The sequence below is a fragment of the Gossypium arboreum genome, chromosome 11 (genome assembly GCF_025698485.1).
Source record: "Gossypium arboreum isolate Shixiya-1 chromosome 11, ASM2569848v2, whole genome shotgun sequence".
In the NCBI taxonomy this organism is placed as follows: Eukaryota; Viridiplantae; Streptophyta; class Magnoliopsida; order Malvales; family Malvaceae; genus Gossypium; species Gossypium arboreum.
In genome coordinates, this window is record NC_069080.1 from 6,539,512 (window position 1) to 6,566,215 (window position 26,704).

Consider the following 26,704-nt stretch of genomic DNA (forward strand, 5'->3'; position numbering starts at 1 on the left):
TATCAAAATTTTCCATAATTTCAACACTTTTCAATTTAATCCCTAAAACATGTTTTCCCCCGATCTTGAACTAAATTGATAATTTCGTTAAATTTTTTGTAATTTAAATAATAAAATAATCTATTTCATGCAATTTAGTCATTTCTGACATTTTTACAAAATTGCCCATAAAATTTTACTTTTATTCAATTTAGTCCCTGAGCCTAAAACATGCAAATTAGCCATGCTAGATGAATATTCATACATATTTTCCTCCTCCTCCTCTCCATTCCACATCCTTAATTTATATAACATACAACAAGTAACATTATCAATAATTTCACTATTTACTTATATGTACATTCAAAACTGTCCATTTGCGTCATAGTGACTAAATTATTTATATATTAAGCTACAGAACTCGAAATTAAGATCCGTTAATTTTTCCTGAAACTAGAATCACATGTATTCTTATCATAAAATTTTCAGAATTTTTGGTTTAGCCAATTAGTACAGTTTATTCATTAAAGTCACCCCTGTTCTGCTGTCTGACAGTTCTGACCCTTCTTCACTAAAAATTAGTTATCTCCTTTTACAGAATTCAAATGATGTTCTAGTTTGTTTCTAATAAAACTAGACTCATTCAGGATTCCATAAATATAAATTTAAGCCTCTAATTATTTTTCTTCATTTTTTTATTATTTTTCAAAGTCTGAACAGGGGAACCCGAATTCATTCTGACCTTGTCTCACAAAATTCATTATATATCAAAATTTAAAAATTCATTACTTACACTGTTTCTTCTATGAGAAACTAGACTCGTTAAGATTTAATTCCATATTTTTTTCATCTTCTAATTCAATTTATAAAATTTATGGTGATTTTTTAAAGTTAGACTACTGCTGCTGTCCATAACTGTTTTAGTGCAAGATATTAATTACCATGTTATAACACCCTTATTTTCTTTTTCTACACCATTTCTCATCACTTTCTCTTATTTTCTCTTCACTAACATATCAAGAACATAGGACCTTATGTAATAAAACTCTACTATAACATTATTTCCATGATTTATCAACAATAACAAACTTAAAAACATATTGAAATCTTGATGTACTTACCTTATTCTCTTGATACCAATCTTTAACTTGATTTTTCTCTCCTCCAGCTTCTATTTCTTGAATCCAACTTGATGTTCTAACTCCCCATGTTCTCCTTAACATTTTCTCTCTTGGTAGCTATGGAAATTCATTTGATTTTTGGGTGAAAATGGTGAATTTTTGGTAAAGGACCAAATTGTAAAGAAAGTAAAACTTTCTTTCTTCCTCTCTTTCTCTCACGTTAGTTTGCATGGAAAGGAAAGATGATGAAAATTCTTCATCTTTCTTTCCTTATATACTAAATAAATAATAATAAAATAATATTAAATATCTCATAAAATATTAATAAAATAATATTTATCTAATTAATTAATTTAAAATATCATTAACATAATCATTACATTCTAGAATTCTCTCTCTTACTAATTGACCATTTTGCCCTTCATGATCTTTTAGAATTCCATCCTTGAGTCATCATTTAATTTGGTAAAATTGCAATTTAGTCCCTCATAGTTCTTCACTTATTCAATTTGGTCCTAATTCATCCATTTTCCTTAGTTTCTAGATCATTCTACCCTTAAAATATTTACACTATTGGTCCTTCAACTTTTTCATATTTACACTTTAACCCTTTAAGTCTTGAGTATTTACTCTTAGGTAACAAAACTTTTCTAACTTTTACAATTTAGTCCTTTCCTGAATCAAGATATCATAATTTACTTCCCAATGTTGCCATAACTCAAAACTTCCCTTTTTTATCACTTTATTTCCTTATTTTATTATATCAAGGATAATATATTACTGTAAAGATTTTCAGGGTATTACAGTTTTAGTATTTTTATCTTAATTAAGATTGGGCCAAATTTTAAGTCTATTTTCGGATCGAGCCTAACAAATTGACTTAAAATTTTGGTTGGGCTACCAATGGACACCTCTAATGCCACCCTTCCAGTAATATTCTAATTTATTTATAAAAAAATTATCTAAAATAATTTTTATGCACCTATAATAATGAATGAATAATTGTAAATCTACTATAGAATTCATATATTGAAGATATAGCAAGCGCAAGTATTATTACTTTTATTCATCTTTTATTTTACATTATTAATTTTGAAGTTTATAAATCTTACAAGTTAAATTAATCAATATGAGTTATCAAAATAAATTAATTAGTTAATCATTAATTATTAAATTACAAAAATTATATTTTTAAATGTGTTTGGCTAATAAAGTGTATTGCAAATTATAATTACATAGTGACATAATTTATATTTTTAAAAGTATTAATTACTATAAAATGTATTAGTATGATAAAAATAATTTCTAAACAAGTAACAAAAATTAAAATAAAACAATCCAAATAAAATAATTTCTATTTGCACAATTAGAATCAATCTTATAATATTTGGGTTCACAATCCAAATAATTTATAGCTTTAATTATAAGAACTTATATAAACTTAATTTAGAAAAAAAACTTATATGCTAGATTATATTTTTTATAATACATAAATTAAGTAAAAATAATATAAAATTTATAATATATAATATATAACCTTTATTTAAAATGTTTTATAGACTGTCCAAAACTTTCATATAACACTTTTATAAATAATATAATTTTATCATAATTTTAAAAAGTTATTTTTATAAATAAGTTATAATAAAATAATATCTATTTTATGAATAAGTATATTAGTTGTATAATATATGACATGGAAAGATAATTAAATTACAACCCTATTTTTTGGCCATAACTTTTCATAAATAAACATATTAAAACATTTTTACAACATGTAGATTATTTTTATAATAAAATCTTTAACCATAACTTTGGAAATTTTTAGAATTTAAATAATATTATTTTTATTATAATTTTATAAAATATACAAATTATTTTTATAATATATTTTTTAGGATTTATAATATAAAATTTTTTTACCATAATCATACCAAACACTCATATGTGTTCATGGTTAAAATATAATTTGTATACATTGTATAAAAATGATTTTTAAAATTGAATTTCAGATATAATTACCTGCGTAATTACTCAAATTCACAGCCTCTCCCTGAGAATCGAAAAGTGTGATTGGGTTCTTCAATTACACCCAATTTGGTGAGACTCATCAATTATAATAGTTACGTGACTTTCCAAACACTACATTAATAAAACTAGCTTCTAAAATCACCTAAAAAATCTACTAATTATAAATTCGATAGATTGAATAAAACAATTATTATAGAGATAATGATCTCATGCTCAAGCTCTAGTAAAAGTGATTTATAAAATTTTTATTTTTTAATTTTTTAATTTTTATATTGTTTTTCTTGTAATATTATATTTTTCTATTTTAAAATAAATTTAATAAATTTTAAATATTTTTAATTTTTTCGTGTTTAAATATTTTTAAGATATTTTCCGAATAAAATGTCATGGTGTATGATGCGCTGCATCGTATGATTAGCCAAATATTCTAATCAGTATTTTAACGTCTAAAGGATTGAACCTATAATATTAGAGACTAAATTGGAAACCTATAATAATTTTAAGGACTGAAATAGATAAAAGGACTTTACAAACCAAAATGGAAAAAAAATTACTTTAGAGATTAAAGTAAGCATTTAATTTTTTTGTTAATTTTCATTTGTTTGAAGACAATAATTTTTAATATGTTTACAGAGTTTTTTAACTGTAGCAGCAGTCAACAACATAATATTTCAACAATTGATTTGAAGTATTTTTGTTTTACTTTTACTAAAAATATTATATATATATATATATATATATCTCCTTATATTATATTTAAAATTTTAGATTCTTAATTTTGCGTTAAAACTCTATTAGTAGATAAATATTAAAAGTATACATTAACTTTAATTAAATTTACAATATCATAAGAAATTTGATTTTGAACAATTTTATATATGAAAATTGATTAAACTTTCACAAATTATTGATAACATTATCAAATTAGTACCACTTTACATTGATATATTGCATACACAAAACAATTATATTAATCCAAAATAAAAATAAAAATATGTATTTATTTCTTTAATTGTATATAGTTTAATCAAAATCAAAATCAAAATCAAAATTTTATATCTACATATGAATCGCAATTCAAATTTCATATATATAATTACACTAAATAAAAATAAATATATCAAATTACATATTAAACTAAAATTATTTATAAATTTGAATAGTTGTAAAAGAAAAAGATAAATTTAATGTCACGTATATACATAAAAAGTAAATTCAAAATTTTAAACTATTCATGTTTGAAACTCGTATTAATTCAAATTTTTAAAATATTCGACCCTACTCCTCCCAAATGGGAATTTTTATGTTTAGCTGTTTTGAAATTATAAAATTTTAATTAATACAAAGATAAAATGCAGGAATATAATTTATTTCTCTTTAGAAATTGTAAAATTTTATGTAAAAAATTATTGCTTGCCTCCTGTATGGGTACGGGAATATAACCGATCCTCAAAATATAATAAAAACTTTGAAAAAACAAACCCATATCAATCAGACAAACCCTGGTCCAACTGTTAATAACAGTACGTCCCAGTAATCTATATAATAAGCCTTAATTTTTATATTAATCCACAGCATCGTTCGCTAAATAGAATCCTAAAGGTTCTTAAAATCATTATATTTACTTAGCACTGATGACTTATCAATGTCTCTCTTCTAGATGTAGCCATTGACATGGTTAAACCAAGACATAAATCACATTCCATTTGTAATCTAATGCTCAAACAAATCAAATTACTTTTGAATATATCCACACGCTCTTCAGCTCCCCCTTTCTCGCTTTTAAGGGATATGATCGTTCAAACACCGTGACAGACATACAGGTAAAACTTACGGGGAAAGCAGGGAATGATGTGAGAATAGAAGAAAGGCAGATAATACTCGATGTCATATCACAAGAGATGACTAACCTTCTCCAAATATCTGGTCCGGAACCTTATTACCTTCTAATTCTCTCAATCTCTAGAACAGCTTATTTTTATTTGTTATATACTACCATGGAGCTCAAAATGCAGGCAAAGTTACAGTTTCTATGCCATAGATGTATCTTATCAAAGGAGTCTGGAATATGCCCCAAAATCTCATTAAAACATAGCATGAAGTTTTAGCAAGGATAATCAAATGAGAACAAGCTAACCATAACTACCGAAAAGAGTTCAGATATATCAAACAGTAACTGGAAACACAGCAATCATTCAAGGATCGATCATATATAGGAATAGATGAACAACCTTGTTTCTATTGTCGGCAACAACAACATATAAAGCAATGTTATGAGTTCAAAAGACCCTGTAAGGCATGCAGCGCCGACCAATCACTTTCAGATAAGTTTAGTTGAACAGTTACTTTTCACTCTAATGATGGGCATCTCGAAAGAAAATATTTAACATCTCATATCTTAACACCACCACTAATCAAACAGTTCAACATGATGCATAATACCTAAAAGGTTTTGAACTTTCAAAGATCACCATAATCAATAAGGGATTTGTAGAAACCATAAGTGCATAAAACAAATTCCCAAAACATATGTTTCAAGGCTAAAGTACCATCAAAAAGTGATTCAAAGGAAATGGAAAGAACAGCTTCTTATATTCTCCACTATAACCAACTGTACGTAATCTTTACAACGTTTTGCCATGAAAACTTATTTAAAGACAGCATAGTTTCTCATTACACTAACCAGAGAAGGGCATTCCTCAATGCATTATGACTACTTTCTGCATTGTTTTAATTCCTTTCTCTCTCTATGATATTCATATCCCAAGACCCTATTTCTTGATCTTTCTTTGCTTCTTTGGTCCTGGAACCTCCAACCTGCCTACAGAACATCCACACCTGGCTCGAAATACGAGCACCGCTCGTCCATTAACGGGTGCCATCTTCTTAAGTTCAGCTTCCAATTCCTTGTGATGATCGCGGGGCAATTCGAAAAGTCCTTTCTTAACACCATCTTTAACCAAAGTGCTGGAATTCTTGACACATTCCTCAGTTTCCAACTGAATATCAAATTCGGCTGCCTTCCTAAGCCCTTTACAATTAGGGTTCCTGCATTTCTTGGTTGTACATAGAAGCAAAATCCAAGCAGCTATTGCAGCACAAGAAAAACCAAGTCCTATGGACCCATATATCATAGGAGCTCTCATAATTTCCTCACCAATAACGTAAAAGGCAGTTCCAATGAATTCAATCAATTTCAATGATAGACACTTTATAGTTGGATACAACAAGAATCCACAAGCAGCGATCACAGCAATCAAGATGACAACATCAATGGCAGCGGATCTTGATCTTTCACAAGATGGGATCTTTAAACAACTTGGTGAATTGAATACCTTTTGTTTCTTGTAAAGATTGTTTCTTGACGACGACGACGATGATTTGTTGTTCATCACAAGATCATTTGAATTCACAGAACTTGCCATGATCGGAGCTGAAGAAGCCTGGTCAACCGAGTTGCAGACTGAGATAGAGTTATGGAAATAGACCATTTCAAATCAAACCCGGAATTTTTAAATCCAAAAAATAAGGAGAACCCAAATTGAAACTCTTATAAATTTCCCTCCAACCCAAACGCCAAATCCAGATCAAACCCACCTCATAAAAGCTTAAAAAGGAAACAACTTTATTACTTCCACCTCAATATCACGTAATTCAGTTTCTATCCAAATGAATAAATTCCTTGGAAAAAAGAATAACAGAAGAAGGAGAAAGTTTCAATCACAAAAGAAAATGAGATTTGAGATTGAATTAAAAGGATCAAAAAGAAGAAATGGAATGGATTTAATTAAAGAAAGGCCGGCTATGGAGAGAGATAGAAGGGGGACAAATGAAGAGTCATTTTAGTTTTTATCCTTTTGGCATTATTATTTGTTTTATCACAAAATTTGGTTGGGGGAAAGCTTGATTTGTTTCCGATGTTGTAAAAGGGAGAATCAGACACGTTTGAAGAAAGAACGCAAATTATTTTGGTGGGTGGGCTTTTGATTATAGGAATGGGCTCAACTTTGCCTTTTCCAATCATGTCTTCATCATTTGTCTCTTTTTTCCCTTCATTTCTTTCGGATTAAAATACAGGTTTTTTACTACAGGTGTCCACACCTTCTGTTACTGGATTGCGTGATCAAGATTAGGCTCTTTCCACCGTCAACTTAATTTTTGAAAATAATATAATGTTATTTTATAACCAATTTTAAATAAATATAATCATTTGTTTTTAAGTTTAGGAATACAATATAATATAATTAAATATAATAATTATATATGATGAGACTCAAAACTTAAATATAATAATTATATATGATATAATTTGAATCTAAATGACGAAAGATTTAACACTTTTAACTTTTATCAATAATATAAAATTATATTTAAAAAGACATTTGGTTTGAGAAGATTGTAGTTCTATTTAAGAAGAGTTTTGACATTGTGTTTTTTAAGTAGATAATATTTAAAAATGTAGAAAGACTCGATGTGAGCATCTCAACTCATGGTTGAGTCTAACTTAAGCATAAATTAGAATATGGGCCAAGCATAATCACATTAAGGGTTAGTGAGTTTGCGAAGTTAAAAACATTAAATGAAATTAACTTTAATGTGACAATAGTCATTAGTGATGTCATGACGATATCTTTTTCATATCTAGAGCATATTGTCATGTTACTCTTAAATTTGAATTAATATGATTTTTGAAACATTAAATTTAATATCCAATTCAAATCGTACCGATTAACTTTTAATTCAAATAAATTAGATCATTTATATATTAACTCAAAACCTCCCAATTAATTTACCAATGGAATAAAAGAGATGTATGATGTGGCTTCACTTCTTAACATGATGTTATGTAGTTACATGAATGACACTCTCTAGTGTTCCTAATGTCTCTAACTTGCATTACATAGTTTATATTGTTATAATTAGATGATTAGGTAACTTCCATTGAGAATAACACAAAACAATTTCGAACAAAAATAATAATAAAAAAACACAAAATTACCTTATTGTTTTAATTATAAATGTGAACATTCTCCATTATTCAGTGTAAAAGGTTAAGAAGAAGTAAATTAGATGAATATGCAAGGAACTAAAATTATTACACCAAAATTAATGAATTCAGTTGGTTGGTTTTAGGAAGTGGCTATGAGACCCATACCAAACAGCATAAACCCTAAACACAACCCTAACCTCAAATATATATATATATATATATATATATATATTTTACCATTAATCATTATATTTATAAATTCTAAAAAAATATTAAATATATTGTTGACGAACTTATATTTATAAGAAATAAAGAAAATTATAATCCAATAACAAATTAAAAAATAAAATTAGTAATATCTTCAAGTTGAGTTATATACTATTAAAGAACATCCAAAACTGACATTATAAAGGCTTGTGAAATCAACTTTAATACTATTTTTATATAAAAAATCACAAAATTTATTTTTTCATACTCAATTCAAAATTTTAATTTATTTAAATTATTTTTCAAAACCCAAATAAAAAGAAATTATGTTCTGATTCTTTTATTTTCTTATAATGAAAATGCAATGTCAATGTCAAGCAACAAAAGAGGTGAAAAAACAAAGAACTAATAATTTTACTTTGTGTTTTTACTTTTTTTTATTTGTTTTTTATAAGAACGACTATTAGATGTTTCTATACAAATAATATTGAGAAAATTTTGGAGGATTTAAAACAATTTTTCTTAAATTTCTCTAACTTTATCTATATTTTAAATTCTTATATGCTTTTATTTAATTTTAAATTTTAGATATTTCTAAATTTTTAAAAAGAATTTCATTTTATATATAATAATGGTCAAAATGATAGAAAGTATACAAATTAAGGACTAAAATTGTTATTATACGAATTAAAAAGTATCATTTAATAGTTGGGTGACAAAAATAATTTCAAGAATATTAGTGATAATATTGTAATTTTTAGTTAAATGACAAAAGTAAAAACTTATTTATAGTTAAGTGATTAATAATGTAGTTTATTTTTTTCCTAATTAAACCTAATATCCACTGTAATCGCATTAAATTGGGGATGATTCATGATACTTATCTATAAATTCAAAAACTAATTATTTTTAATAGTAAAATCAATAAAACAGCCGTTTTAGTTAAATAGGTTAAAACGTTATGTTAATTTTGAATTTTAGTAAAATTTGAGATTTAATTTTATACTTAAAAAATTAAAATTTTTTATTTAATTTTAAAATCTCAATCAAACCAATAACTTGTTAGCATTTTTCATCAAATTTTGTCAATTTAACAAGTTAGTTAGACTATCCGCGTATAATGTGGCATATTATTGACAAGAATTTAGAAATAAAACTAACTTTCAAATTACACAAGTTCGGATTTCCATCGTCCACCGTTAGATCAACCCAATTTTCTAATATATGCTTATTCTCGCCGGTACCTCGCTCCTCATCATTCATATTTGTGGACCGATACTTGGAGGGCCACAAAGCTACCCTAGGCCGGACCTAAGCTTTTAGGTTCTTGCTCTTCGATTTCTTCTTCTCTCTTTCCTTTTCTCTATGATTTTTTTTTTTATTTTTTTTGACAATTTCTTCCTTCATTGCATGTTGTGTTTAGTGTTGGATTTAATTAATAAAGGGTCATTGGTTTGGCGAGGAGAGTTATTGAGATTTTATGATGGTTGAATGATGATTTTGTGAAATAAAATAGTGATGATATTGTGAAATAAAATAGCGTTTGGAAGGAAGAAAAATGAAGGAAAATCACATCCAAAGCCAAAGGGGTAAAGAGAAAAAAGAAAAACTGATAGGCTTGGGAGAGAAGAGGGAAGCAAGAAAAGTTAGGGTTTAATATTGATGTATTTGTGTGGGAAAATTGAAGGAGATTGATTCGAATTTTGTTGGTTGTTAATTTTGGGGTTTGGATATTGAAAGCAGAAAGAAAAAGAAAAGAAGAAGAAGAAAATAATTTAATGGAACTTTAGGAAATAATTATTTTAATCAATGCAAAAAGAAAAAAAGAAAAAAAAGAAAGGGTGCTGTATGACAATCCTTGGGGGTGTTATGTGGCAAATTAATATGCGATATCGTACTCTCGCTATTCTAATAGCAACCTATAACTATTGAGTGATTGTTTTGTAATAATTCAATAACGTGACAATTTTAAAAATTTTAAATGTTTAGTGATTGAAATGTAATTTTAATCTAAATCAATGGACAATTGATGTAGCTTACCAGTTAAATTTTAACCGATAAAACTAATCCTTATATTAAATAGATTATTCGTACATATAAATCAATATTATTTTGTAAACTAATCCTTATATTAAATAGACTATTTGTTCTTTTAACTTGAGAAATAAAAGCATAAATTTAGAAAAGCATTTAAATTGGTAAAATATATTTTATTTTCCATCATATTATTAAATCACATTTAAAATTAAATATAATATTTAATTTATAATTATTAGTTAAAAAATTGAAATAAAATAGCAGTTTTGTAATGATACATTTAAAAATAATATAATTTAATAAAATTGTGATGATTACACATTTAAGAATAATATAATATAATTTATAATTATTATTTAAAAGTTTGATATAAACAAAATTTTACCAATTTTAAAATAGGATTATTACTCAATGGAACTCTAAGAAAAAGTTGTGATAATTATAAATATAATTATAATTATTAATTATTAATTAAAAATAATTGTGATAATTTCAACATTATTATAAGAATGACTTCTTTATTTAAAAAAAGTTACACTAATTTTATTTACGTGAAATAGAATTATTAATTGAATAAAACTCTAAGCATCTTAATTATAACTTAATTAGTATAGAGTTGTATACAAATTAAAATTTAACTTTACCTTTTAATATAGCATTCGGTGATTAGGTATATTCAATCAAATAACATTTAAAAAATTATAGGCAAAAAATAGAGATTACGAGCAACAATAAGTTAGAATTATATAAAAGAAGAATGGAGTATTAAAGCCATGATTCTTGAAGAGACAATATCGAAAATATTCAAACAATAATGATACTAGAGAATCAGAGATAGATAGAATATTATTTTAATTGATGTTAGGTAATATAATACTCGATATCATTTTTAAGAAAAATTGTAAGTTGTTTATACTATGCATAGTAAGCAATCCTAAATTTATTTTTATTTATCCATTATTTGTTTGGAGTAAGTGCAAAACATTATGTGGATTTGTTTTGAGAAAAAGCTTAAATTTAAATGATTGTTTTATAAATCATTATTAATTTAGTGTAAATATCATCTGTATTTATTTTCTTATATAATTTTAAATTTGTATATTATTTTAATAATTCAATTTAATAATTTTATTATTTTAAAACGTTATTTTATTCTCAATTTTTTAAAATTAATAGACATTTGATATAGATTAAACTAATCCTTTTTAATTATCACGAATATATATTTAAAAATTAGAAAAATATATTATATAAGTAAAAATATATAAAATCACGTGTGTTAAAACAATAATATGATTTTAACAAAAATCAAATCACTTTAGTTTGTGTATTTAAAAATATATATGTTTCATATGCTTTTTAAAATTTTAAAATTTTAATTTTGACCTAAATAATAACAATTAAATATGTTTGATTAAATTTTATTATAAATATTGTATTATGCTTAAATTTTAAATTTAATCCATATTTTTCAAATTGATTATTCTTAGACCTTATTTCTCTAAAAAATTAATTTTATTTTAATTTTCTCTCGTATATTTTCCATTTTTGTCAACCCTTGATTATTTCCGGTTATGATTGAAATTCTAAACTTAAAAAAAAAAAACTGACTATAAAAATTATAACTACAACTTGTACATAATATTTAACTATTTTGAAAATTGCAATCCTGTGAAGAATGGTGGTAAACTTTAATTAATCTACAAGTTTAATTTCAACCGAGTAAGTGCTGGGCCAAAAGGTGCTAATTGCTAGACTTGATCCAATGCCATATTTTTGTGACTTTTGTTATTATGAAATGGTTATTCTTAGAGATGTCTTTTCAACTCAGGGTGTGTTTTTGGATTATCTATAATCTCAGGGATGAAATTAGAAACTTTTTTAGGGGATTGAGATATTGTAATTTTTACTATAACAAAAATATAATTTTATCATTTTAATAGTCTATATCTTCATAATTTTAAAAGATTAAATTAATTTTTATATTTTAAAAGGGTCAAAGTATAATTTTACTTTTATTAATCTAAAATTTTAAAAATTTTAAAAGTCTACATTTTAAGGGAGCTGGCACCTGCAAGCCCCCTTAGTTTTGCCTTGTATAATCCGTACCCATTAAGATTGCATTTTATTTATTAATTCAATGAATTATTATAAAAAAAAAACATTATTACAACATTCATCATATGAGTATTACAGTCAAAATCCATAGAAATAAATAATTCTCTAAAGAGCGATTTATAATTCCTCAAAACGATCAAGTAAGTTTTTGTTTGCCTATCTATATTAGTTTCACTTCTATTCTTTCAAGTTTTCAACGGTGGATCTTACAGCACTTTGATGATCAATTGAGATTTTCTCTTTTTCTTTTTTTATTCCAACACCCTTAAATTATTATTTAAATTCTATATTGGGCCATAAACTTTAAAACATTTTAATTGAGTTTCAATATATAAATATTGTATCAATCTTCTCCTTTTGTTAGCCTAGATGTATTCAGTATAGCATAGAACATATTTAAAACACGTAGATCAAATTGTAAATGCATATATATGCTATCACATAAATAATTAGGATCTATTATATTAAAAATAGACAGTGCATACGAATTTATAATTTGATTAAGGTATTTTAACAAAATTTAAAATTAAACTAATAATTAAATTAATAGAAAGACTTAATTAATATGATAGTAATGCTTTGGGATTCGATTTAGAATAATTAAAAAATAAAGGGATAGTTGGAGGAATAATAACCCGAAATTGAAATGCTTTCTAAATGTGAATATTTTTTATGATATAAGAGGTTGGGCAAAAGTGGACAACTTGTTTTAAAATTGGTGGAGACAAGGAAACATATAGAAAAGTCATATTTGGTGACATTGCAAGCTCTTTATTTAATTTATTTCTTAATAATCCTAATTGGTTCACCAAATCAAAATCTCACACGAGTAAAGGCCGTATAAAATATATGCTCTAACCTTTTTGGTAGATTACACGTGTCAACACCAAAGCAAACCTCCACTCAACAAGGAAAATTCTCAGCCACGAGAAGAAAAAGATTCTTTATTTGCTCTTTTTTCATTTCTTTTTTACGTAAAATTTCTTCACACGTGTCCAAACCAACACGTGTGAGCAAATTAAAGGGAGAAAAAGATTTTTATTATTATTTATTAGTTAAAAACTCTTTTTTTTTTTTCTGAATCCGTTGGCATGGCCTTTTTTTCACTTTACTCTTTTTTTAAGACTTGGGGTCCACATGAGAATATGATGCTGATGTGGCAAAAATTTGTGAGCCTCACAATTCGTTGGTGGGACCCATCACATGCGGAGCTTTAAAAATCGGACGGTGACATGGATTTTTTTTAAAAATATTTCTATGGGTTTAATACTTCCCGTGGATTTTAAAGTCGGACGAAATTATGAAAAACTCGTCAAAAAATCGGATAACGCTTGAAAAACGCTTTTTTTTCCTAATTATTTTTTCATTTTGAAAATTACGAGGAAGCTTTTCACGCAATTATATATTTTTTTTACCATGGTGGTTGACTTGTGAATATTTTCTATTTATTTTTAAATTCTTAAAAAAAGAGAAAAAAAAAAAAAAGAGTCGAGCATGATGGGTATATATGAAGAAAAGTAAGATTTTCTTTTCATTGCTCTTTTAATATTTTGATATGATGCTTGATTCTTGTAGAACCTCATCCACATTTAACACACCCAAGACAAATATTAAGTTTGGGATTTTTTTTTATTATAGAAAAATACATATTAATAAGGGAAATAAATTAAATATTTAAGTTGGTAGTTTAAGAACTTGGTTTATCTCACATGTATGAGTAAAGAGATATAAGAAGCAATAACCTTATGAACCATAGAAAAAAGATATGAAAAGACTAGGAAGTGGAGTAATGGGCCAACTTATAATATCAACCACAAAATAACCCAAAGAAAAAAAAAAGAATTATAGTTGGCAATACCAAAAAGTTTGGCATGGAATTGAATGGAAATTAGCTTGAGGTAAAAAGGAGAAAAAAAAAGTACAAAGAATATTTAAGATAAAGAAGAAAAAAACTTATTACTATTAAATTGTAAGACATTTGAATATTAATACTCCAATAATATTAATATTAATATTTTTAGTATATATTAATCATTAAAACTACAATTTTAATTGAGTATATTTGGGAGAAAATAACATAAAATTTTATAATTTTACATTAGAGTTGAGTGATAGATGGCAATGATAAAATGAAGTCAATTTCTAACCAATCAATAATTTCCATTAATAGTTAATTGTCTTAATCAAGTGAAAGGCATGATTTGATATTTATTTAAAAATGTAATTTTTATTAAATGAAATTAAGAAAAGAAAAAAAAGAGGAAAAATAAATGATGACTAGGATAATGCAAAATAAAATAAGTGAAAGGAAAAAGGAAGTTATATAAAAGAAAAAGAAAAGAAAGAGAAAGATCTTTTAAGGCCACAAAGGAACTTGTGGATGAAAATTTCCCTGCATGCTGACGTGGCATATCAACTTGTTTAAACAAATCAAAAACGTAGACTCCACGAGACCATCATCGATTATACCCCTTTTTTTCCCTTACAACCAAATATTAAAATTACAGGATAGGGTAATGACAAATTTAATTTATGCTTTCACTAACAGCGACAAAATATTCTTACAAAAATTATTTTGAAAACATACTCTTGTTTTTGATTAGGGAAAAAAAAAAAAACACAAGGGAAAATTCTTATTTCGAATACTTTTGATTTATTTATTTTAATTTTATAACAAATAACATCTCCTTTTATGATGCCAAATTTGAATTTTGTGAATTTTAATAATTAGGTTTTGTTAAAGTTTATATATTGAAACATTAAATTCTCAAGTAAGGTCAAAATGAACAAAAATTCTTTTTTTTAACAGAAAAACTATACATGTCATATTTCAAAAATGAATTTATTATGTTTATTCTAAATATTTATTTTTAGTATTATATCTATAATTATGATTTATAAATTATAGTTAATAATATAATCACTCTTCATGAATTATTATTATTATAATTTAAAAATTATTTCTTACTTATTAATATATAAATTGTAATAAAATTAATAATTATCATAATTTTATGAAAATGAAGACTAAAACTATTTAAAGAACTGAATTTATTAAAATAAATTTTATAATAAAGACAATTTAATAAAATATATTTCTTAATAATTTTATATCCATCAACCAAAAATGAAAATAACGCATTCGAATCAAATAATATACACCCTTAATTTTACATTTTGATAATAATTTTATATTCATTAAATCAAACCCCTCTCTTGGTGCAAATATTATCTAGCAATTAGTAAGTTTTACATAAGATAATTCATATATTTGAGATGTATTTATATTAATATATTTTTGTTTATGGTTGTATCTAAATTATAAATTTCCTATTATATTAATTTTGCTATATTTATATATTCATAATATTTTTGTTTGTTATATTAAGTCATGTTTTAATTAATTTTTATGTATATTTTATTTGTTTTCACGCAAGCAGCTAATATTTTTAGTGCTTGACCTTATTTCGCAATTTCGCTTGCTATTTTTATTCTTGCAAACCCACCCACCAGAAACTAAGAAAGATAGAGAGAGAGAGAGAGAGGAAAAAAAAGTAAAAACTATTTTCAAGAAAGAAAGAGAGAAAAGCATTATAAAGTTGATTTTTTTCCTCTTAAATTTTTTTGATGACAATAAAAAGTTTGTATCATAGTAGTCAGCTTTTGCTACAAAACTTTCTCTCTCTAGAAAGTTTCAGTTTTTAGTTTTGTGTTGGCTAAGGATTTTATAGAGGAAAAAAAAAGGAAAAAAAAAAAGACAGAGAGAGAGAAAAAAACAGGGGAGAAAACAGAAAATGTCGGAACCAAAAGATCCGGCGATCAAATTGTTTGGGAAAATGATCCCTTTGCCTGAGAAATCTCCTAAAGTAGCAACAGCGGACTTTAGTGCTACTTGTGCTGATGATAACACCAACAATGATAATACTGATCTTTCTTGTTCTACAAATTCTTCACCAGAGGAAAACAAAGGGGAAGAGAGAGAAGCTGAAAAGGTAAGGAAAATTTTATTTTATTTTCTTTTTAGGAAACTTGAGGAATACCCATAGTTTAGAATATGGAAATGAAAAATGGGTTGGTCTTTGATTCTTAGTTTTTGCTATAAAAATGGTTGGCTTTTGAATGTTAATGATGTGTGATTATTAGGAGATTGGTTAAATTTTGGATCTTGGTTTAATTAAAATGAGGTTTTTGGAAGTTAAAATTGGTCTTGTAGATGTATTTTCTTAAACATAATCCAATTGGTCATCATAAAATCTTGGTTAATTGCTTTTAGATTAAGTTTGGTTGGCTGTGTTCATAAGAGTAGCTTGCTTCCTGAGTGCTAAGTTAGAGTTCTTCTTTTTCATGTTTTTGGCATTTAATAGAGTTTTTCTTTTACTGCATCATTTTGGAAAATGGTTTTGGAATCTGATTCGTGGTTTCATTTTTCTGGGAATATGATTAGGGTTTTATGTTCTGATCCAGCAAAAGCTCAGTCTTTCTGGAATCAGACTTCTAGTCCCCATCCCTGTAGAAAGTTACAACCAGTTCTAATTGATTCTTAGCCCTACTAAGCTTTCCGTGTTTGTATATTGTTTGTGCCGGTTACATAGTTAATCTTTCTGGAATCAGACTTCTACTCCTCATTCCTGTAGAAAGTTACAACCCGCTTTGACTGATTCTTAGACCGAAGTTCTTAAGCGACTTCTCTTATGTAATTTCTATGATAGTTGTTAGAATGGTGGTTGCTATTGCTGTGAAACTGATTCTCCACACAGCAAACGCAAGAAAATGACAACAAAATGTAGTTAGTTTGGATATGATTTGTTCCTTCTTGTTATGTATAATATAATCATGTTTATTTTTCTTCATACGAATTATTCAGGACACTGTGGGAGCCAAAACAACGGATGTTGAACATGAAGTTGCAGATAGAAAGGAGGAGGAGGGATCTAAACAGGATGATGGTGCTCCTCCAGTTACTTCTGGAGAGTCCACAAATTTGGAGGCAAACTCTGGAGCAAGTGACAACTCTAAAACGCCTTCTTCCGAGAAGGAGAGCACTGCTTTAAAAACTTCAAAAACAGAAGAGGATCAAAGCGAGACCAGTAATCCGCAAGAAAAAACCTTGAAGAAACCTACTAAAATTATTCCATGCCCCCGCTGCAACAGCATGGATACCAAGTTTTGTTACTACAACAATTACAATGTCAATCAACCTCGACACTTTTGCAAGAACTGCCAGAGATACTGGACAGCTGGTGGGACCATGAGAAATGTTCCTGTGGGTGCTGGGCGTCGCAAGAACAAGAATTCAGCTTCTCACTACCGTCAAGTAACTGTCTCCGAAGCTCTGCAGAATGCTCGTATCGACATTCCTAATGGAGTCCACCATACAGCACTAAAAGCTAATGGTACTGTTCTGACCTTTGGCTCAGACGCACCCCTCTGTGAATCAATGGCTTCTGTTTTGAACCTTGCAGATAAAACAATGCATAATACCACACGGAATGGGTTTCATAGGCCTGAAGAGTTAAAAATTCCTGTCTCTTATAAGGATGGAGAAAATGGGGTTGAGTGTTCAAATGGATCATCTGTCCCGACTTCAAAGGATGAGGCAGGTAAATCTGGGTTGCAAGATCAGATGATGCAGAATTGTCAGGGTTTTCCACCTCAGATGCAATGCTATCCCGGGGCTCTTTGGCCTTACCCCTGGAATTCAGCTCAATGGAGCTCTCCTGTACCTCCACCTCCACCTGCTTTCTGCCCTCCAGGTTGCTATCCGATGCCATTCTATCCTGCAGCTGCTTACTGGGGCTGTACTGTACCAGGCACTTGGAACGGCCCTTGGCATCCTCAGCCTTCCCCTTCAAAGCAATCAGCTTCAAGTTCTGGTCCTGATTCTCCCACCTTAGGAAAACATTCAAGAGATGAGAACATGAGCAAACCAAGCAACTCTGGAGAAGAGGAACAAGTGAAGGAAAATAATGCTGAGAGAAGCCTTTGGATTCCAAAAACATTGAGGATCGATGATCCGGGAGAAGCAGCAAAGAGTTCTATATGGGCGACACTCGGCATTAAGAATGATAAATCCGATTCAATAGGTGGTGGAGGACTGTTCAAAGCATTTCAATCAAAGGGTGATGAAAGGACTGAGGTTCCTGAAACCTCTCCAGTCTTGCAGGCAAATCCAGCAGCATTGTCGAGATCAATAAACTTCCGTGAGAGCTCATAATCGTGTAACTTTATGACATTTACTTGCTTATGGTGCTGCATACAGCTTGGTGGTGTTAATTATTATACAAATCCAAACCTACTCTGTTAGCCGCTTGGTCATATTCACTCACCATCCCCTCTATATAACCAATTCTCAAAGTATGCTAACTGAGGAGAACAGAAGAAGAGTCCTATCATATGGTTTGAAGGCAGAGTGTCTAGCTAGCTTAAGTAGAAACTGATTTTTCTTCCTTTTGTTTTTGGGGTTTAATTTTGTTTTTGGGATTCCTTTTTCTTTCCATTGATGGTATGAGCAGGGTTTGCGAGTTCTGTACATAAATATATATATGAAATGGTGAGAGGTAGGACCAAGTAAGTTTCTGTACCATAAATCCCACCTGTAGTTAAATAAATTTGGGAACTCAAGTTAATCTTCTTATTCTCTTAATCTTAATGTCTTTTTTTTTTTTTTATCTTGATAATGTTGGCTGAATCTACCTTACTTTTATTTTCTAAAGATCTCTCATGAACTGATAAATAGAATCCATTGTAACTGCAACTATGCTCTATTTCTTCTAAACACAATTGGATCAAAGTAGCTTTCCCTTTCCATAACATAGGTAGAATAGAAACATGATGCAACTTGGAAGACAGAGAAAAGTCCATGTAGGCCCTTCTTTTACGGTTCAACTTGAATCCTCATCGCAAAAAGCCAAGTACCTTTCCCTTTCCATAAGTATAGAATCCAAACAACTAGCACCCAAAGGTAGAAAGTTTATCTTAAAGTTTCCTTTCCATTTTTTCTTCTTCTTTCTTTTTGTTTCCTCTAATCCTTTATTTTTTTTTCCCTTTTAAAGAATTCAGTAATATTTAGCAATTGTGTGTGTTTTCCCTGTCATATTTGTGTTTAGTATAGATTCTATATATGATGATATATTCTTTTTGTGTTTGTGTTAACCATTGATTTATGCTACTACAACAAAATATCATGTATAATGTGTTAGGAGATTAGAGCTTAGACCATTATAAAATAGACATGGAGATATTTTGATTTGTTTTTTCTCCCCTGAAAAATTTGGGTTCTATTTGAGCCATGAACTGGTTATGGGACCCAAAACATGTGATGCTATGAATACTCTTGGCCTTCTCTGTTCTTTCTGTCTCTTTGCCTTTTTCTTATCAAGTAAATCTTGCAGTTCTTTTCCCCATCCCACTGGATTGCAAATTAAGACTTGTTGCATTCCAGGTCTTAAAAGCTAATAGTATCAATTAATTGAGCTAAACTCAACTTCTTTGTTTACTTTTTTTTTTTTATTGTAGTCCGGAAATCAAGATTCGAATCCAAATTTATAAAATTTTAACTTTTAAAATATGAACTAATTAAATTAAAGCTCGAACTCGATTTTTTTTTATGTATATATATTTTAGTGCAAAAGAGATCATGGTCTTGTTTATAGATTTTTGAAATTTAACCTAAAACTCATTAAACATCATTGCCTTATTAAAAGCAGCAGTATGAATGAAGTGAATTAATTCAAGATTATCTGAATATTTCATTTTTGGGTCACATATCAGATGGAAACTTTTGTTAGATAATGCAATTGCTGGATTATGTCCACTTCCTATATCTGCCAATAGATATTTTGTGTTTTTGATTTCTCATATCTAGTATTACAGGATTTGGACCTCACATTGTCACATGGGAATCTTAACCAAATAATGTTGGGGTTCATTTCCCTCTTTGTGAGAAAGTCCAACCATCTACTATCTCCATTTTCATCCACATTGAATTATAAAATTTTTATAAGAGTAAAATCAAAATTTCATAATTTTAAGAGATTAAAATGCAAATTTACCATATATTGATGCATAAAATTATAGATTTTAAAGGGCCAGGGCCGCCGCTTTTGGATTTTATCGGTTCCATTTGAGTTATCTATTTAATATAAAATGACCTATGACTGGCCATTATTCATAGCCACAAAAGCCTTGGATGTGATTCTAAATACTGCTAACCACATGTAAATAAACCCTACGTATATACACTCTTTTTAAGCATAAGGTAGGAGGGGCTTAGATGAGCATCCCCATAATCAATGGTCAATCATAAATAATTCTTATTATTAAATAATAATTCGGATTGGATTGATACAATTAACAATTTCTAAATTGTTATTTTTTCTTTTGAAGTACAGCTAAATCAATTATCGGGTTTTGGGATTAAAAAGTCAACCTTAAGGTTATAATATTTTAAACAAAGGTTTTGATTTAATTTATCAAAACTAGACCAACTGCCTTAATATTAATTTCTTCATTAATAAGAGTTTTGATTTAACTTATGAACTTCACATAACTAACCGTCTGTTTTTTAAATTTTAACTTATTCAACTATAACCAACCATTTTTAATTCATATAGAATAATTATTGATTTTGTTTATATATTTTAATTAAAGGATGTAATTCAATAATTTACGAGACATCGTGAACAATAATAAGTCGAATAGAAATTATTTGAATAAAGTTGGTTGAAGATGAATATAAATAGAACATGCCAGGCTTAATTAAGTTTTATATCTGTAAATAAAATTGGACTTAGAGGGCTAGATAAGGGCATTGACTCTCATATAAATGAAAAATTTAAATATATAATAGGAAAAAAAGAAGAAGAAAGTAATTTATCTGAAAATTTTGATAATATATCATTAATTTTCACTTTTCTCTCTTATTTGGAGTACCCAATAGGCTGTCTTTAGCAAGTTACAATCTATAAATATCTATAAAAATAACAAACATGGGTACTGTAGCAAAGCACTGTAGATGTGCTTAGCTCAGTTGCCAACACCTGTCTTTTTTTTTTTTTATTGTATGGAAGGGTTTGCTGGATGGCTGGGGAAAGAGAGGAAAAAAAAGAAAGGAAAAATAAAAATAAAATTGTTATTTATTTATCTTGATTTTAAAAAATAAATTATGGAAAACATTTAAATAAATTTCTATGTAATGCATCTTAAAAATTTGAATTAATTAATTAATTAATTTTATTTTAAAATAATAAATTTAAATTGATTAGTCTAGATATTGATTCTTGAATTAGTTTAAAATTTTCTAACCAATCAGATCCACTTATTAAAAATATAAATAAAATAATTTTAAATAATTAATTTTAAGTTATTTTAAAATGTATATTTACAATATTCAAACTCAATCTCTTGAAAGTTAATTTTGGATTTATAATTTGTAACGATTTAGTTGTCAATTTTTTTATTATATTATGTATATTATGTATTTAAATAGTTAATTTTAGGTTAATTGTGGGTTGACCAAGAATAATGAGTATTTATATTCTGCCAGAATATAAATTTATTTATTTTCAAATGATATATTTAAAATAATTAATTTAGGTAATAATTTGAATTTTTATTCCATCTTTAATAATTATAATACAGTTAAATTTTTTTGGGTGAAACAAAATAAACCTACTATAAGAAATTAAACTAATTCCTTCCGTGGGATCTTTCAATAAGCAAAGTCCTGCATTCCTGTCACGAACTATTTTAATTAGGCCGTTTGTAAAAGTAATTTTTTCTCCTAATCAAAGGTCACTTTATTAAAATAAATAAGTATTTATAAACAAGATTACAGTTATTGTGCAAAAGATTACATTAAATTCTAGACTTTATTAAAACGCGCTCGGTCTATAATCTATGTGGAGATAAATGTAAGATTTTTAAAGTCCTTAATTTCATTGGATCTGAAAAATCCTAACTGAAGAAGCTTAGCAGCTTCGTAGAAGCAGTCATTCAACAATGCCTTTATAAAATCTGGGAAGTAGCCATTCCTCAGGACTGTTAAAGAAATAATGGGTGGTTCTTGGTTTCTCAAACTACTACTTCTTTCAATGTTTTTCATTCTCTCCTTCTCTCAAGGTATTACTTTGTTTTTATTTCATGTTTGCTGCTGCTTCTTTGTTTTCTTAGTCTTCTTATCTATATATATACACTTTGTTTTGTTTCTCAATGGTTAGGATTGGGTAGGAAATGGATGGAGAATAATGTTGAGTTTCAAGATTACAATGTTCAATTGGAGGTTGATTTTTCTCTATTTCCTTTGATTTTATCTAGTCTCTTATTTTCAATCTTAGGAGCTAAAGTTGGGTTTTCTTTTTCTTTTTTTATAAATGTATGGGAAGCAGGAATTTGCAGAGAGAGCAAGGGAGATGATGGAAATCATGGATTATAAACAGCCAGAGCCAAATACTAACCCCCGAAATAGTTACATATTTGGCTCTCCTCCCCAACCACAACCCTAGCTCTGTTTTACTTGGTTCTTTTATTGCCTTAATTATGTATGTTTGAATGAATTGCAGAACCACAACTCTTTCTATGTTACATGAAAATGGCACCTTTTTTTTTTTTTTTATTACTCCTAATGTTATGTATGTATGTAAGTGTGCTGGAGTTATTGATTGTAAGGGAATACGAGTGACAATAACCGAATTATCCATTGAACTCTGTAACCGCAATTTTTAGTTCTGGTCTGTTTTTGTCCAAGAAATGTCACTGTTGAACAACCATCGACATAAAAAGAGAGTCTAACTATAGGTCCATAGGTACATGGTGGGGCCAGGGCTTTGGAATCCCACTTATTTATAGTATTAACAGAATTTTACTTAAATATATTAATTTTTTTAAAAATATTTTTTTGTTACAAGTTACACGCTATTGATAATAACAAATCAATGTCGCACATGCACCCACCACTAGCATGCAATTTCTACGGTTCAATCCGACATGAGTGTGGGATGAATGCCTTCAGGACAAAATGCTGGAATTCTTTCTTTTGTGGATAAGTCAACATGATATTCATTCAAAGAAAAGAAGCATAACCAGGAAGCTACAAATGCTCTTAGCAAGCGCATAAGCATATTCATAGTAAGCTTACAACAATACAAATCTATCTCGAATAGACCCCTTAATTTGATGAAACAAAGACTGAACCGGACTTGGTGATAGCCCATCAAGCCTTCTATTCCTTTCCTGCAAGAGCTATGTGCAATCTCAAACCAGCAAGCCTGCATAATGATCTTCCATAACTGATTCCAATATGAACAATCAACATAATAAACACGCAGCATCAACCTGACAACCCCAACATATAGTCTACTGTAATCGATTTAAAATAGCCAACCAAGAAATGAAGGAGCTTATTATTGAACGTTTCATATCTAACCAAGTTTTCTTCTGAATTGCTCAATGACACCATCCAACTTTAAATAACTTTCTAAGCTTTTGTTGTGAGAGGTCTGAAGTTGGTATCTGATCTTCTCGAAACAGGAAAGTTTTGGAAAGAGTCCTTCAATTTCTGATAGCAGATATGAAACATTAATTGCTGTTTGTTGGGGGAATTCTCTACAAGCCATTAGTTTGCAAATATTTGGGGAAAATGTAGAGGGGCTAATAAAGAATCAAATACGTTGTTGATAAATTCTCCTTACAAAGAACTACTTAATTTCCCATATACTGCAATAGTTCCTCATTCATTCAAGTTCCATGCTTTTATGATATTATATTTTTATTACATCACATAGAGGTGACCATGGCTACCATTTGTGCCCTTTTCTTTGAAAATAGAATGAATGAAAATATGAATAAAGGGGAAACAAGTACGACAGATTGCAACAAGCCGCTAAGCAAAACAATTCCAGAGTACAAATTCTTGGTTCTGTTCACTCCAAAATTTTCAACAATCTCTGAAGGTGACATATAAAGTAAATTCTCAAAATGTTGACCAATCAGAACTAGTTATACGTTCCATTACTACTTTAGAATATATTTTCTAATAATGCGACCTAAGCTATGCCCTGTCTCATCCACATATTGAAAATGTACTGATCTCCCTGACTTGCACAACATTAATAAGAACACTGCACCAAAGAAGCCTGACAAAAATCCCAATTCCACGGTTAGAAAGAACCAGTCAACTTTGTCTTGATCCTCTCGATTTTTCAGTACACCGCTGCCGGTGCCAAACCTCACATCAGTGGAACTCTCACTTAGTGGTGGCCCAAAGAGCTTGGTGCCAAGAAAGCTGTAAGCATTCAAGCTTTGCAGCTGAGTTCCTGAAGGGATTTTTCCAGTAAATTTGTTGTAGGACAAGTTGAGGTGACTCAAGAAAGAGAGGTCTGAGATTGTTAGAGGGATTTCACCAGAAAGATTGTTAGTTGACAAATCAAAACATTCCAATGATGTCATTGCTCCTATGTTATAAGGGATCCTTCCAACTAAATGATTATGTGAGAAATTCAATGATTGCAGGCCTGCAAGACTTGTCACCTCCTCAGGGATTTCACCAGATAAGTTATTGTCTGAAAGGTCCATTGTTTTAACCAATTTAAGAGTAGTGTCATAGTTCACAACCCTTCCTTTCATCACAACTAAAATATCCTCAAAAAAGCTTCCTTTTGAGGTTCTATAAAATATTTTGTCATCTGACTTATTTCCCGAGTTCATAGCACTGAGATTGTTGATACAGCTGGGTATCTCACTTACCAAATTGTTGTGGGAAAGGTCTAGGATTTGCAGATAGGATAGGGCACAAAGTTCTTCAGGTAGGGTACCTGTAAACTTGTTTGAGTGAAAGCTTAAGATTATCAACTTTGGTAACCTTTCTCCCATCCACCCTGGAATATCTCCAGAGAGTTGATTAGAACCAAAATCAACAGTAACCAATTCACTGCAATGCCTTAAAGATGAGGGTATTTCACCAACAACAAAGTTGTTTCGAACGTGTAAAGATTGAAGCAAAGTTAAAGCTCCCATGGACCCTGGAATCTTGCCACTAAAATTGTTGTCACAAAGTTTAATCCCTACTAATCTTGACCACTTCTTCCAGCATTCAGGTATTTCACCTGATAGGAGATTATGACCAAGATTTAGAATTTCCAATTTCATTGACTCATTCAGCTTGTGGCACAAGAAATGCGACATTGATCCTGACAAGGAATTGAAAGAAAAATCTATGGCGGTCATGTTGGAGGAGAGAACAGGAAGTGAACCTGTAAAGTTATTACAACTGAGATCTATCAAGACAGAAGGTTGAGTCATTGTGAGTAGATCAGGAATGTTGCCTTGGAACTGATTTCGAGAGATGTTGAAGTAGTATAGATTGGAAGACATGTTCCAAAACCAGGTCGGAATTTGAGTTTGTCTGAAATCATTGTCGCTTAGGTCTAAGTAAGTTAAATGTTTCAAATCTAGCAGAGCTGGATTCAACTTACCTCCCAATTTTCTGGTACCACGGGAACTTCCAAGGTGGAGCCCAATAACAAGGCCACTCACATTGCTGCATATAATTCCATCCCATCTGCAACAATCTCCATTCTTGGTCCAACTGGATAATCGATTTGAAGGATCTTTGAGATGCTGCTTGAACCTCAAAAGAGCTCGCCTTTCGCTTTGAATACAAGCCACGTTGTGGTTTCTGGCGCAAAAACTTAGTTTAAAAGATTCTAAGAACACCAACATTAGGAAAGTTACTGTAACAGGACTCATGATCTTCACGCAAATCTATAAAAATAACATATATTTTGCTTATGAACACTCTGATAGAACCCAAATTCTATTCAATGGAGTATACTTGTTAAATTATTTGGATATTTTAATAGCACTCGAGGGATGAAAATGTCCGGTACTATTTCAATTCTATGATATATTTTCAACAAAAGCCTACAAATTGGACTACACCTACCTGAAGTGGAAAATACTTCCAACCTTTTGAAAATGAAATTTTATTTTTTTTATACATATATTTATAATTTTTAAATAATTAAATTAAATTTTTATAATTTTAAAAGGGCTAAAGTATAAATTTATCTTTGTTAATTTAAAAATTTTTTAAAAATTTTAAGACTTAAATTTTATATTTTAAGGGTCCCGCCACTGAGATGACATTGACACTCTCATCTCAGCACCTACCTTCCTACTCCTTTTCCATGTTTCGACTTATTGAATATTCTGCTTTTAATTGATC

The 26,704-nt window shown here is 28.7% G+C and overlaps 3 protein-coding genes across 4 annotated transcripts; 1 reads left to right on the forward strand and 2 right to left on the reverse strand.

The window, feature by feature from the left end:
• Positions 1 to 5,618: 5,618 nt before the first annotated feature.
• LOC108472503 (uncharacterized protein At5g19025-like) lies at positions 5,619 to 7,057 on the reverse strand. The gene has a single exon (XM_017774042.2). The coding sequence runs from the start codon at positions 6,620 to 6,622 to the stop codon at positions 5,903 to 5,905; it is 720 nt and encodes a 239-aa protein (XP_017629531.1). The 5' UTR covers positions 6,623 to 7,057; the 3' UTR covers positions 5,619 to 5,902.
• An 8,885-nt stretch (positions 7,058 to 15,942) lies between these two features.
• LOC108470488 (cyclic dof factor 1-like) lies at positions 15,943 to 19,126 on the forward strand. Of its 2 annotated transcripts, XM_017771817.2 has the most exons (3): positions 15,943 to 16,475; positions 17,348 to 17,876; positions 17,946 to 19,126. In XM_017771817.2, exons 1-3 carry the CDS (start codon positions 16,278 to 16,280, stop codon positions 18,695 to 18,697), a joined length of 1,479 nt encoding a protein of 492 aa, XP_017627306.1. In that variant the 5' UTR covers positions 15,943 to 16,277; the 3' UTR covers positions 18,698 to 19,126. The 2 variants fall into 2 exon arrangements, with proteins under 2 accessions (XP_017627306.1, XP_017627305.1); XM_017771816.2 differs by having other exon boundaries at positions 17,348 to 19,126.
• A 5,366-nt stretch (positions 19,127 to 24,492) lies between these two features.
• Positions 24,493 to 26,226, reverse strand: LOC108471664 (receptor-like protein EIX2). The gene has a single exon (XM_017773250.1). It carries the CDS (start codon positions 26,224 to 26,226, stop codon positions 24,493 to 24,495), a length of 1,734 nt encoding a protein of 577 aa, XP_017628739.1.
• Between the last annotated feature and the right edge of the window lie 478 nt (positions 26,227 to 26,704).

Bases quoted from the DNA above. Each gene is read 5' to 3' on its own strand.
- LOC108470488 (XM_017771816.2), top strand. From the start codon at position 16,278: ATGTCGGAACCAAAAGATCCGGCGATCAAATTGTTTGGGAAAATGATC. The intron at 16,476-17,347 runs GTAAGGAAAATT...CGAATTATTCAG, and splicing joins AAGAGAGAGAAGCTGAAAAG to GACACTGTGGGAGCCAAAAC.
- LOC108471664 (XM_017773250.1), bottom strand. From the start codon at position 26,226: ATGAGTCCTGTTACAGTAACTTTCCTAATGTTGGTGTTCTTAGAATCT.
- LOC108472503 (XM_017774042.2), bottom strand. From the start codon at position 6,622: ATGGTCTATTTCCATAACTCTATCTCAGTCTGCAACTCGGTTGACCAG.